The following is a 14,417-nucleotide window of genomic DNA, read 5'->3' as shown; positions in this document are numbered from 1 at the left end:
GTCGCGTGTGGTAGATATAAGTTTCTACTCTCTCATTTGTCATCTTATGGCAGAAGAGTGAAGATGACATCTAACTGATTGACAATATAATGATGGACCCTTTAATTTGATTACGTCTTATGGCAGAAGAAACAGATTCGGGAGACAAGGTTTCCTCGTCCAAGGGAGGGTCACCCCCTGTGGGATTGCTGTGACCAGTTGTGTGCGGCGGACAAGATTTCACGCTAATAGTCCTCTTGTCATTGATTCCCGTCACGCTTTTCATGTTCTTTCCATGATACATGTGAATCCAAAAATATAGCAAAGCGTATCCGAATGACTATATAGATAAAGATTGCTCAAGCATTGAATTCAGATAATATTAGAAAAACGGACAACAAAGCATAAGGTTAGAGTAAGGCATAAAAAAAAAGAAAAATCCTCACTTGAAGAAAATCATTGACTGAAAATATAAAAGGAACATAGAAGAAGAAAGCGAATTTGGGAAAAAGTTTTTGTCTGAGATTAGTAGAAGGAAAAAAAAAGAATATTTAAAGGGAGTAGTCACCGGAACAAGAGAAAAAATAGAAGAGATGCAATTTGGAGAGAGAGGAACCGTGAGCGTTGAATGGAGAAGCTACTTCATATTTGATGCATTCGACTGAATAAAATAATTATCACAAAGAATGTGGTAGGTAGTTTTGATAATGGAAGAGTATGAAATGGTATCTCGAAACGGAAAGGGATATGACAAAGAGTAGGTACACAATGGTTTTTTCTATTGAAAACGGGTGAGGAATGTGCTATGATACCGAAAAGATGTGATGTTTAATTGGTATTCATATTATTTGAGTAAAGGGTAAAATAGTAATATTGTCAACATCAGAAGGGTAAAAAAGTAAAGAAAGTTGAAGAACCATTTTGAAAATGGTCGTAACTTTATATATTGCATACAATTTTATAAAAAATTAAGTCCAGAATACAGGAATCATGGTCGTGAATGGATCTTCATGGTGATATTCATTGCATTAGACAGCTCAAAGCCGGTCCCTCCTTTGTCAATTATGGCTTCCCGTTTTCAACAAATCACTAGTCATGTGTGGTGTTGATTGTTCATTGACATTGGATATGTCCAAAATGAAAGCTATAAGTTTCTAATCTCTCATTTGTCATCTTATGGCAGAAGAGTGAACATTATTTTGAATACGTCTTCTGGAGATAAGGTTTCCTCGTCCTTGGGAGGGCCGCCCCCCTGTGGGATTGCTGTGACCAGTTCTGTGCGGCAGACAAGATTTCACGCTAATAGTCCTCTTGTCACTGATTCCCATCATGCGTTTCATGTTCTTTCCGTGATACATGTGAATCCAACAAGAATAGCAAAGCGTATCCGAATGACTATATAGATAAAGAATAAACCTATAAACTTCTCTTCACATTTATGTACAACTTGTTCTCATCAAACTTCCACTAAATATTTAGACAGAAAAAAAGAGTTCAAGGGCATACCCACACAGTTCAGTGCTCTTGTCATTTGGAACCCCTTTTCCATGGCAGAAGCATCCACATTTCTCGATACCAGGAGGTATCTTCATCTTCCAGCTTTTCCCTTAGCAATAATTGGCAATGGGTTCTGGCATGTCTTGAAACCTCGTACTTGGTGATCCTAGTTTCATAGCATAGATAAATAACCAACGTGGGAGTTACAGAGATGCGACCATCCATGTTGTCATGCTAGAAACTGCCGGCAGGTAGATTCTTTCATTAGTCTTTGACATATATATCTAAGAGGGATTTCTTGCTCTTCTCAAAGGCATGCTGTGGTAACGGGAGCAAACAAAGGAATCGGGTTAGAGATTTGCAGGCAGTTGGCCTCAAAAGGGGTGACGGTGGTCTTAACTTCAAGCGACGAGAAGAGGGGTCTCGAGGCTGTTTGCAAACTGAAAGAAGAAGGCTCTGCCGCTCCCTCCGGTGAAGTAGTTTTTCATCAGCTTGATGTTACCGACTCCGCAAGCATAGATTCACTGGTTGAGTTTGTCAGTACCCGGTTCGGAAAGCTGGACATTCTGGTACAGAAGGGGGTTCCAATTTCCCATGAATTACGTACTTCATATTCTTTCTTGTGTTTTTCAAGATCCCTCTCGTCAACTGGAAATTGTAACTTCTCTGTATCACCACCAACTGACCCCAAATAACAAGCATAAACAAGTGATTAAACTCCGGGGTCGTTCCATTCTTTCATCCAAATGTGGCGTGATCCCTTATCTGAGCTCCTTTTTTGATGCCTCTCTTCTGTGACTAATAGAAGATGGAAAACTATTGCAGGTGAACAATGCCGGGATAAATGGAATCATTTTAGATTTTCAAGCCTTTACAAGTGCTGTTGAGCGTGTTGGTGGTTGGGTAAGTCTTCATCCTATCTGGGACGGCTTTTGGCTTTTGGCTTGGGTAAATCAAGTTTGTATGATACTGAACCACTTATGACTTGAGAATCGGATGATACCTCAAAGTCCTATTCTTGATAGAGCCGGAAATCTGTTTGTCCTTTTGATATAGCCAACTGATGAAGAGGAGTGGAAAATGATGGCAACCCAAAATTACAAATTGGCCATAGAATGTCTCGAAACAAACTACTTTGGCGCGAAAAGAGTGACTGAAGCTCTCCTTCCCCTGCTTCAACAGTCGAGTTCTGCAAGGATCGTCAATGTCTCTTCAGACTTGGGATTTTTGCAGGTAACTGTAGTAATATTCTGGACTTTCCAATTATTTCCAGAAGTAAAACATGCTTGAGCTTTGGCTTTCCTATTTTGCGTACTCATGATTCGACTTATCTTTTGGATTTTGGACATTGAACTGCTTTTCCTCGTATCTGGAAATCGAGAGAACTCAATGAACTGTTCCTAGACTGTCATTTTCCTAAACCTTTCTTAATCAGAAGCACGTCATGAAATGGCTACTCAAAATCTCTCATTTTTACCATCATGGGTTGGTTCAAGTGATTTGGTACTTGTTCCCCTTAAGCAGGGTCTCGCGTCTGAGTTGTATGAACGGAGAAAATCCATATTGAGGAAGGTTTACCCCTTAGTAGACCGAACCGGCTCGAACTGGATTAGTTGAGGCTCGATGGGCTTTCGGATACCAGAGTACACACCAGAAAAAAAAAATCTCATCTTTAGGAAGTTTCAGTAGTTTTCTCTGTTGTTGCATTCTCAAAAAAATTAACATCTGGAAACTGGAAAGATAATTAGACAATGTAATCCAATAACGTTATAGGAACTTACTTCTGCTTCATTGAGAAAAATGAAAAAAAAAAAAAGGATTTGAAGCAGGTTTTACAACATGGAAACGTGAACCTGGAACACTATTCCTCAATCAGAGCTGTGTATCACTACATTTCCCCGGACTTTTTCCTAAAATTTCGGCTATCAACCCTGTCAATTTTCAGAATATTCCCGGAGAATCAATCAAGGATGCCCTGGGAGACATCGAGAACCTCACAGGAAATCAGATAGAGGAGATCCTGAAGAAATTCCTGGAAGATTTCCAGCGGGGTCAATTAGCAGCCAAAGGCTGGCCCGAGACTATCTCCGCATACAAGCTGTCCAAAGCAGCTATGAATGCTTACACGAGGCTCCTAGCAAAAGAGTTCCCAACCTTCCTTGTGAACAGTGTTTGCCCGGGCTTTGTCAAGACCGATATGACCGGCAACAATGGACTTTTAAGTGCACCTCAAGGAGCAGAGGGCCCGGTTCACCTGGCTCTTCTCCCAGAAATGGGGCCCTCTGGCCTCTGCTTCTTCAGGAAAGAAGTCTGTTCTTTCTGAGAAACAAAGCTTGTCTGATTGAATATCTGGCAATAAGACCAAATATCATGAGCCAAAAGAGGAATGGATCAATACAACAATCCGTTGATATTGATGTAATATACATGCAACCTGTTCTGTGCACTTTCACAAACTTTCAGTAAGATCTTTGTCAGGCTTCTCAGTATCATCAGATTCACATGATTTTCGATAATCATTGATACCTCCCTAAAACCATGAAGTTATAACTAGATGTTAAATCGATGATGAATGTATATTGGCCTGGGAGAGGGGAGACTGATCGAAAAGAATGGGGATATGAAAATTCATAAATGTGTTATCTGGATGCGTTCAAGTCATGGTTCGGGGATGTGAAAAGAACGAGGTTTGGGTAGCTTAACACCCGGTCAAGGAAAGTTTAAGGGACGGACTCTCCTCTCACCTGCTGCTTGTAGCTTTTCCCGACATCCAAGGTTGTCCACTTATTTTGCAAATCACAGTATCGTTCTCCTCAAGACAATTAACAGACGAAAACGACAAAAGAACCCTAATATATCTCAAGCCATTTGAGGGAAAATATCTTGAATAGAAAGGTAACCATTTGCTTGACCAAAATGCATCCATTTGGAAAAGTCTGATGTATCCTACAGAACTTTCAAATTAGTCAACTCACTGGAATCATCTGGTATTCAAGCACGAATTTTGACAACGTCGCCTTTTGCTACATTATTGGAAAAACAATTAAGCATGCCAGCATGTTGGAAGCCTCAAAATGTAAAATCCAAAAGATGTATGCTGATTCATTAACAAGAAGGATTAAGCGGCTTCACAACCGTGTGAACAAGGGCTCCGACATCACACCAGAAAATGGCCTGCAAATGTGCTGGGCGATCTCAGACTCTCCAATGTTTTGCTGCATTGAACCACACGTAATGCTTTGTAACTGATCAGTTTAGGAGCCAGTACTAAAGCTTTGGTGTCCGCTAGGCACTCGCGCCAGGCATATCAATATGAGAAGCTAAAAAATGATTATAACTTTCAATAAGCTTGCCCGGATCAGCTCAGCCTATTAGGGATAAAGGGAGGTAGAAATAGAACTTTCTATTGGGAATTGGTGTATGCCCTAGATGAATATTTTGTTATTGTGTGGGTTGCGCTAAATATTAATTTTACACAATAATGTCCCTGAAATGGTATGTATAGGTATCAAGTGTGACTTAATTGTGAGATCCTATCAATGATGAACACTATTCCTAAATGTCCATAGTCAAAGTATTATCGTTAATTATGATAACGATAATGCGGTTAGACTAGTTCAGGTGTTGATTGATCATCAAGTCTTATAGGTCATGGATATGGAGATATCGAGTCATACCACAGGTATACATTAGGAGTAATGTGTACTGGAATGACCTGCTATGAGACTGCTACATAGGTCAATATGTGACTATCATTAGCAGGTTTCATAGTGACTATGGTGCTATGGTCCTTTGACTTGAGGTCATCATGGTTTCCTACATGTAATGTCGTATACTTTGATATTGTTAAAAACCACCGTAACAGGCTGGTTATAAAAACAGTTATTGGGTATACAACAGAGCATGGAGAGGAAGGTGAGTGACCAAGATAGAATTTGTTCCTCCTACGTGATGGGAGTGATATCTTACGGCCACTTGGTGGGTAGAGTCTAAAAGTGTATGCATACCCAAATGAGTTGATATAGAGATATCGAGCTCATTTGTTCCGATAGATTTACCTGATAAACCAAAAAAGAGAGATTGAGCCATACAAGGATAACAACGATCATGCCTTGGGCTCAGTAGAGATATAGAGAACAAAGGGATTATACTGCACGGTAACATAGGTCACAAGGTTCATTGAGAACTCGACTTTCCGAGTACTTGAGTAACAGTGATGCATTGTTAGATGCCGCTCACTGTTTATAATATTGAAATAGAGATTTTGATATTACTGTCAACGTAATCGAGAACCTACAGGGTCACACACTACGACCTAATTGATGGGATGATTTTGAAACACTGAAACTATCTAATGAAGATTAAACGAGTTAAGGTGTAACCGATTAATCGGATATTTAATGAGATTAAATTTACCGATTAATTAGACCCGATTTATTAGATTAAATGGACCTCATTCAATACACAAATCGACAAGAAAATGGGGCCCAAAATATGCACCATTTGGCCTTCCCATACATAGCCTCCTATTGCCCAATACATGGTGACCAGTGGGCTCCATGTAGCCTTGCACATGGCATGTGGGAAGCCTATTTGAGGCTTGTCCCACATCGGCCATGGATGGGAAATTGGTTTCCCATAATACATATAAATAAGGCCCAGAGGGATGGGTACGTTGCCATGAGTATATTTGCATACATATATATACATCTGTGTGTGTGCATCTATATGTGAGATTTCGGTTTGGAAAGTCCAAATTTGAAAAGGTCCATTACTGTAATAATTTTAAGTGTCGAACTGGTGTTTCCTTCAAGAGTTGGCCGCTAGCACCGCTGATTTAGAAGATTCGTCGATGAAATCGGTATGAATATTGGTAGAGGTGTCACGCGTCAACGAAATCGGTGAATATCGATAGAGGTGTCACGCGTCAACGAAATCGGTGTGGATATCAGTAGAGGTGTCATGCATGGGGCGCTCAGTCGACGATTTAAAAGATTCCAGGTACACTTTATCTACTCCTATTCTTCTAGTAGGTCTTGCGATCTAGTTTCACGGTAGAAAATTTTGACTTTTCTACTTTTTTGTAGACCCCGTGAAATTAACAATTAGTATCAGAGCTTAGCTAGTTAGAATTTGAGTAGATAGAAGCATGAAATAGGATTTTGTACTTGTTGAATGCATGCCTGTTAGACCTAGACCAGGCGACAGTTGTGTTAGTATAATAGTTATACGTGCATGACTGATATTGATGTGTTGGTATAATAGTTATACATTGGGACTGTTATGTACTAGTTACATAATAGTATATGGTGAGACCGATTTCAATATTGATAAAATCCCTCAACAATATTAAGTCCACAGCCTTCCACCATGTAACGCTATCAAGACCAAGATCGATGAGTATGTAGACCTTGCTCTCGTAGGATGCCTTCATCTATCCTGGTAAAGCGTGGTGTTTATCGGTGAGTCTGACTTAACTGAGCAAACTTAATAGGATTTGGAGTTCAAGGAGTTGGGCATCGATTTACAAAGTAGATTGGAATAAGGAGTTATTCACCCAATTAACCAAGAGTTGCATATGATGCAATTGGAAATAAGGGTTTATACCTAAATAGCCAATTCTGGGCGAATCAGCCATCGCTGACTTAGAACTTGGTGAAATATAGATCTTGGACCATTATGAGAATGAGATTCTCCAAATCAGTGGTAAGGGTCATTGATTTGATAAAAATAGCGGGAACAATATATAATAAAATCCTCATTAAATATTGTTATGTCATAATAATTATTATATATATTTCTGTGGTAGTTTCCATGGCAGTAAATACTACTAGTGCCTTCTGTTTGCGATCAATCCTTGAGAAGGAAAAACTGTCAGGAAATAATTTCCTGGATTGGTACCGCAATTTGAGAATTATTCTCACTCAGGAGAAAAAGTTATATGTCTTGGAACGATCTCTTCTTGTGCCACCGACTTACAATGCCACCCCGAGCTGAGAGAGATGCTTATAGGAAGAATCAAGATGATGCCCTGAACGTCGGATGTCTCATGCTGGCCACCATAGATCCCGAGCTTCAAAAGCAGCACAAGAACATGGCGGCTTACGATATGATCGTACATCTCAAGCAGCTCTATCAAGAGTAGCCCCGACATGAGCGGCTCGACGTATCAAAGGCTCTTTTTCAAGCAAGGTTGATTGAGGGTAGCCCTTTAGGTCCTCATGTACTTAAGATAATTAGGTACAAGGAGACTCTGGAAAGACCGAGATTTCCTCTAGGTCAAGAGTTGGCCATAGACTTAATCCTGCAGTCGCTGCGTGGCAGTTCAATCAATTTGTTGTGAACTATAATATGAGCGAGTTCAACAAACCATTGCCTAAACTACTTAGCATGTTGAGAATAGCTGGGCGGGACATCAGCAAGGGAACGCCTGTTTAGATGGTCCAAGGGACCAAAAATAGAGGCAAAGGCAAGAAGAAATGCAAGAAGCCTAAGGGTGCATCCAAATGTGACTCAGGGGCATTGAAGCCCAAGGCCAAGGTGGAAAAGGATGATTACTGCTTCCACTGTGGCAACAGTGGCCACTGGAAGTGGAATTATAAGGTATACTTGGAGGAGTTGAAGAAGAAGAAGGGAAGTGTGACTTCCACTTTAAGTATCTATGTTATAGATATCAATGTATCTACTGCTTCTATATATTGGGTATTAGATACCGAGTGGACCTACGAATTGGAAGTGGGGCAAGGGTTGTTGCATTAGCTGTAGGGACTTATCAAATGTCTTTGCCACTAAGTTTGTACTAGATCTTGACGACTGTTATTATATGTCTGCTATTAGTAGAAACATAATAGCTGTTTCTTGTTTGGACAAGAAGAGATTTTGTTTCACTATGAAAAACAAGTGTTGTTCTATGTACATGGATGATGTATTTTTACGGTAGTGCACATTTAAGTAATGGTCTGTATGCTCCTGATCTAGATACGCCCATTTATAACGTGAAAACCAAGCGGCTCAAGTCTAATGATTCAAACCCAACTTACCTCTAGCATTGTCGTTTAGGTCATATTAGTGAGAGTTGCATCTCCAGACTCTATAAGGGTGAATTACTGGACTCGTTTGATTTCGATTTGATCGAGGCATGTGAACCTTGCTTAATTGAGAAAATGACTAAGGCCTCATTTACAGGAAAGGGTGAGCGAGCTAATGGTTTTATGGCTCTCATACATACCAATATATGTGGACTAGTGAACAAGCTTTCTAGAGGTGAGTATCTCTACTTCGTTGCCTTTACTAATGATTTAAGTAGATTGGATATGTGTATTTGACAAAACACAAATCCAAATCCTTTGAAAAGTTCAAAGAATTTAAGAATGAAGTGGAGAATCAGTTGGGTAAGAGCATTAAAGTTATTCAATCAGATTGAGGAGGTGAATATTTGAGTTATGAGTTTGCTTCCTATCTTAGACAGTGTGGGATTCTATCCAACTTGACACCACCCAGAACACCACAATAGAATGGTGTAGTTGAGATGAGGAATGTAACTTTATTAGATATGGTTCGATCTTTGATGAGTCATGTGGACTTACCGGACTCCTTCTTGGGATATGCTCTACAGACAGCTGCTTTAATATTGAACCATGCTCTATCAAAATCAGTTGAAAAGACACCATATGAGATGTAGTATGGGAGACATCCCAATATGTCTTTTTTAAAAATATGGGGTTGCGAAGCTTATGTGAAGAGATTGTCTTTGGATAAGTTTGGCCCTAAATCGGATAAATGTTACTTTGTGGGGTATCCTAAGGAAACTCGAGGATATCATTTCTATAATCTCACCGAGGGCAAAGTGTTTGTTGCTTGAACTGTCATATTCCTTGAGAAAGAGTTTCTCTTCAAAGGAACTAGTGGGAAGAAATTAGAACTTGGGGAAGTTCTACCACAAAATGACTTTGACCAGTCGACGGGTGAGGTTGCAGAACAAGTACCGCAAGGTGTTGTGGCACAATCTTCTGCACTGGTGATATAAAAGCCTCGTAGGTCTTGTAGAATACGTCATGAACTCGAGAGATATGGATTTCTCGTTGTGCGCACCCGAATTTCGTCTCGTCGGGGCACGCATGCGCTTGCCTATGCAACGCGGCTTGGGAGTGTCCACCTTCCCGGGGACGCGCGACGGACGCACGTGAGAAGGAGTCGCCACTTGCCATTTTACGACCCGAAGGTCGAGGGCCGGCAAGTTACCCAGGTCTAGGGGTACGGGGTACACCTAAAATGTTAAGGCAATGGTCTGTACGGAACCGAAAATTCCGAATTCGGGGGTTCTATTACGTGTGGGTCTATATCCCACACGCCCTTTCAGTACTCTAGCTTGTCTAAACTTGCCATTTTAATTTAATTACCGCTTAATTAAGTTCCGCTCATCTTATGCGTTTTGACATCGTAAATTCGAAGAAACACTCTGACCGTTCACTCTCCGACCGGGATTTTACATGAATATATGTATAATATAAAACCTTACATTGTTCTCTCAAATAAATAAAAGACAAGCTACAATGACTAAATCACGGTCAGTTCGCATTCGGCCATGATTTCACTCATGCTCACCGTATAGTTTTGGCAAAGACCGAAAATTAAATTAAATGCACACTCGGTGTATGGGGGTATTGGATCCCGTGATCGACGGTTATGGGCGTTGGACCCAGTGTGAATCGAGTCCTAAGGGATCAGGCTCGATCCGCATAACAATCAAGTGCAAAAGATGTAACAAGCAAGCTCAAATAAACAATCAATGGGGTTTTGTTATCGCCGAATTTACGTGAGTTAACATATTATTAACCGAGGTATCTTGACATACAAATCCTATCTTAAAACAAACAAAAGGGTGATGGATAGGGTATGTAGCATTCGGCATTATTTTAATGGACCCGACAGACGTGATGTCCATAGTCAAGTCTCGAATGTGTGGGTTGTTTTTAGATTTTTCTGTATCGTGACAATACGGCTTTTACAGATTAAGAGTATTTTCACCTAAAACCCAAAACTTAACCCTCTATTTGACTATTGCCCATGTTTGATTCAAGCCGAGTTTGAGATTAATCTGCTTTTCCATGTTTTAACCCGTTCTAAACACAAACCTATACTAGAGTGACGGCGGGACAAGAACCGATAGTCATCCCCCTTGAATCGAAAAATATGTGTGTGTATGAAAAATCAAGATTACGTAGCACGTATCTCGATACTTTTGAAATTGTGAATTTAAAAAAAGGGAGTGACTAACAGTTCTTGAACTGTCGACGCGATTACAAATTATTAATCGGTTCGTACAATTCATTTAAAAGAGTAAAGTGATTTAATTTAGTCAAATTTAACGTTTCGATTATCCCGTATGTAGAATCTTAGGTTAATTAGAAATTTGCCGAATGCTTTAGTCTACAGATTTCGAGTCGTCGAGATAGCCATTAGTTGACCACCGATAAACTCTAATTTCTGACATTATTACATTGTATACATATAATTACAAAAATAAAATATTTAAATGGGGCACATACAATGTTGGTGGGTGATCCAAGTAGGAAAGGGTCGAATATTTTTAGAAAATGTCCAGGGGACTGAATTGAACGATTTCAAAAGAGCAAGGACTGATTTGAAAATTCTAAAAAATTAGGGACTGATTTGAAAATTCTAAAAAAAAATTGGGGACTGATTTGAAAATTCTAAAAAAATAGGGCCTGTGTAAAAAATTACTGAAACTGCCCTAGGACTTATTTGAAATGACTTTGAAAATCTGGACTAATCTGAAAAACAAAAAATGGCCCCAGGACTAAACTGAAACAACTTGGAAAGTTCTTTGGGATTCTTGAAAAATTTTGGGAATTCCAGAACTGATTGGAAAATAGTAAAATGATTGGAATTTGATTGAAAAGAATTTTTGAAGTTCGGGGCAGATCTGAAAAGGGTGAAAATGGTCCCGGGACTAAACTGAAATAATTTGAAAAGTTCTTTGGGATTCTTGGAAAAATTCTGAAAAATCCAAGGACTGATTGGAAAATAATAAAATGACCAGGACTTGATTGAAAATAATTTTGAAATTCGGGGCAGATCTTAAAAAAAATAAAATGCGTCCTCTGGAAAGCAGTAAATGAGGACACGAAGTCCAAAAAGCAGTAAATGAGGACACGAAGTCCAAAAAGCAGTAGATGCGGATACGAAGTCCGGAATGCAGTGAATGCGAACACGAAGTCTGGAAAGCAGTAAATGAGGACACGAAGTTCGAAGAACAGTGAATGCAGACACGAAGTCTGAAATGCAGTAGATGCGGACACGAAGTCCGGAATGCATTGAATGCAGACACGAAGTCTGGAAAGCAGTAAATGAGGACACGAAGTCCGAAGAACAGTGAATGCGGACACGAAGTTCGAAAAGCAGTAGATGCGGACACGAAGTCCGGAATGCAGTGAATGCGGACACGAAGTCCGGAAAGCAGTAAATGAGGACACGAAGTCCGAAAAGCAGTAGATGCGGACACGAAGTCCGGAATGCAGTGAATGCGGACACGAAGTCCGGAAAGGAGTAAATGAGAACATGAAGTCCGAAAAGCAGTAGATGCGGACACGAAGTCCGGAGTGCAGTGAATGCGGATACGAAGTCCGGAAAGCAGTAAATGAGGACACGAAGTCCGAAGAACAGTAAATGCGGACACGAAGTCCGAAATGTAGTAGATGCAAACACGAAGTCCGGAATGCAATGAATGCAGACACGAAGTTTGGAAAGCAGTAAATGCAAGAGTAAGAATCACTGTTATGGGATAGTGTAGGGCTATCTGTTCGGTGTTAAGTCGGTATTGTACTGAAATAATGCAGTGATAACCGCGCCCTGTCGTTGGTCGTGCGCCTATGGGTTTGCTTGGCGAAGTTGACGTGTGCTCCTTTTCGGGCCCTTCACCCGGATAGGGACTGCGACTTGTCGAACGAGAGAGACATACGCCCGCTCGGGGGGACGCCTTCCCGGGACCTGTACACTCAGACCTGTATGCAGGAAAACGATAACCAACGGTCGTTGTCAGTCATGCAAAACTTGCTGAAATTGTGATATGTAAAGAAATCTATGTAATGATATTCCGAGAATTTAAATTCAGTGGCCGTTTGAGGGGTGGCTGCGTCCCCGAGTATGACATGTATTTGACTTAAAGGAATGGCCTTTGCAAGGCGGGCATGACCCGCAGAGTTTTTGTATGAAGGTAAAAGGAAGGATCTTTGGGGATCCTCTAAATCAAGGATACGACGATTCGAACTCATTTCGAGGCATGTCTTGAGCCCGAAGAGTCGAAGAGAGTTTGCTTGCGTTGAAAACCGCTAAACCACTACTTGCCATAGCTCCACACGAGGTGTCGCAGCTCTTGCGTGGTTGAACCGACAATTTCCCCTAATTTTTGCCAAGGCCACAAGACGCGTGACGACCTAGCGGGGTATTTTATTTTCATTTTTCCCTCGTAAATGCTCACCTTTTGCTGCAACCGCCTAGGATAGGGTTCGATCGCACCTCTCGGTTCCTTTAACTTTTGCCTAGACCGTCCTTTATGGGTTTTCAGCATAGCAAGGATATAATTCATGATCTCCTTTTGCCGCGCCTCCCCTTTGCGGGATTTTAAGCCGTGCCCCTCGTTCCCTAACTTTTGCCTAGGTCGCCTCGAGGAGGTTTTCGACCTAGCGGGAAAATTATTCCTTTTCTCTCAGAGGTGCCCTTATATGGAAGGATTTGATGGAGACGGCATAAATACTGATAACAAAAAATGCGCTGAAGTGAAACGGGCGCGGAGCCTGAAGAATACAGAAGAGGACAAGTGTTGGAAGTGTGAGTTGTAGCTTGCAGGCACATGCAAAGGCTGTAGAATGACGAAACATCCAATCAGGGATAGTACTTCTTAAGGGCATCGGCGTTGACTGGGAGGGCATTTTCGGTCTCGTCCATGTCGCTTAAGATAATTGCCCCTCCAGAGAAGACTTCCTTGACGACAAAGGGGCCGTCGTACTTGCATGCAAACTTGCCCCGAGAATCAGGTGTAATATGTAGGACTTTCCGGAGGACGAGGTCACCGGGTTTGAACTTGCAGTGGCGGACTCTCGCATTGAACGCTCAGGCCATTCTCTGTTGGTAGCGTTGGCCGTGACAAAGTGTTGTTAGCCGTTTCTCGTCGATGAGATTGAGCTGTTCACAACGTTGCTTCGCCCATTCTGCTTCTTCAAGTTCGGTCTCGGCGAGGACCCTCATGGAAGGAATCTCCACTTCGATCTGGAGAACGGCCTCCATGCCGTAGACCAAAGAATACGGAGTTGCCCCGGTTGAAGAGCGGATAGATGTTCGGTATGCCAAGAGCGCGAAAGGGAGCATCTCGTGCCAATCTTTGTAAGTCACCGTCATTTTCTCGATGATCTTCTTGATATTTTTGTTTGCAGCCTCCACTATACCGTTCATTTGGGGACCGTATGGAGTGGAGTTGCGATGATGCACTTTGAATCGCTCACAGAACTCGTCGATGATCCTGTTATTCAAGTTCTTGGCATTGTCGGTGATGATCGTCTCGGGGACTCCGTATCGGGCGATGATGTCACGCTTGAGAAATGTGCCACGGCATTTGCGGTGACTGAAGCAAGTGTTACAGCCTCGATCCACTTAGTGAAGTAGTCGATTGCCACCAAAATGAACAGATGTCCGTTGGACGCTTTGGGATTGATAGGACCGATCACATTGATACCCCACATTCAAAAGGGCCATGGGGCTGCCATCGGGCGCAACTCGTTAGGCGGTGCTTTGATCTGGTCGGCGTATACCTGGCACAAGTGGCAATGCTTAACGTGTTTGATGCAATCAGCTTCCATCGTGGACCAAAAGTAACCCAAACGCATGAGTTTCTTGGCCAGCATAAGCCCGCTCATGTAGGGTCC

At 41.5% G+C, this 14,417-nt stretch overlaps 1 protein-coding gene across 1 annotated transcript in view; it reads left to right on the top strand.

The window, feature by feature from the left end:
• Positions 1–1,225: 1,225 nt before the first annotated feature.
• LOC116191540 ((+)-neomenthol dehydrogenase-like) overlaps positions 1,226–14,417 on the top strand; it is a 33,583-nt gene continuing 20,391 nt past the window's right edge. The window contains exons 1-5 of the mRNA XM_031520267.1: positions 1,226–1,561; positions 1,790–2,045; positions 2,302–2,379; positions 2,533–2,709; positions 3,503–3,724. Coding sequence (XP_031376127.1) covers positions 1,527–1,561; positions 1,790–2,045; positions 2,302–2,379; positions 2,533–2,709; positions 3,503–3,724 — 768 coding nt within the window. The 5' untranslated portion in view covers positions 1,226–1,526. The remainder of the gene's footprint in view (positions 1,562–1,789; positions 2,046–2,301; positions 2,380–2,532; positions 2,710–3,502; positions 3,725–14,417) is intronic.

This window comes from Punica granatum, chromosome 1 (assembly GCF_007655135.1).
Source record: "Punica granatum isolate Tunisia-2019 chromosome 1, ASM765513v2, whole genome shotgun sequence".
Taxonomy (NCBI): Eukaryota; Viridiplantae; Streptophyta; class Magnoliopsida; order Myrtales; family Lythraceae; genus Punica; species Punica granatum.
The sequence above is the reverse complement of the archived record's forward strand: the minus strand, read 5'-3'. Positions and strand labels throughout refer to the sequence as shown.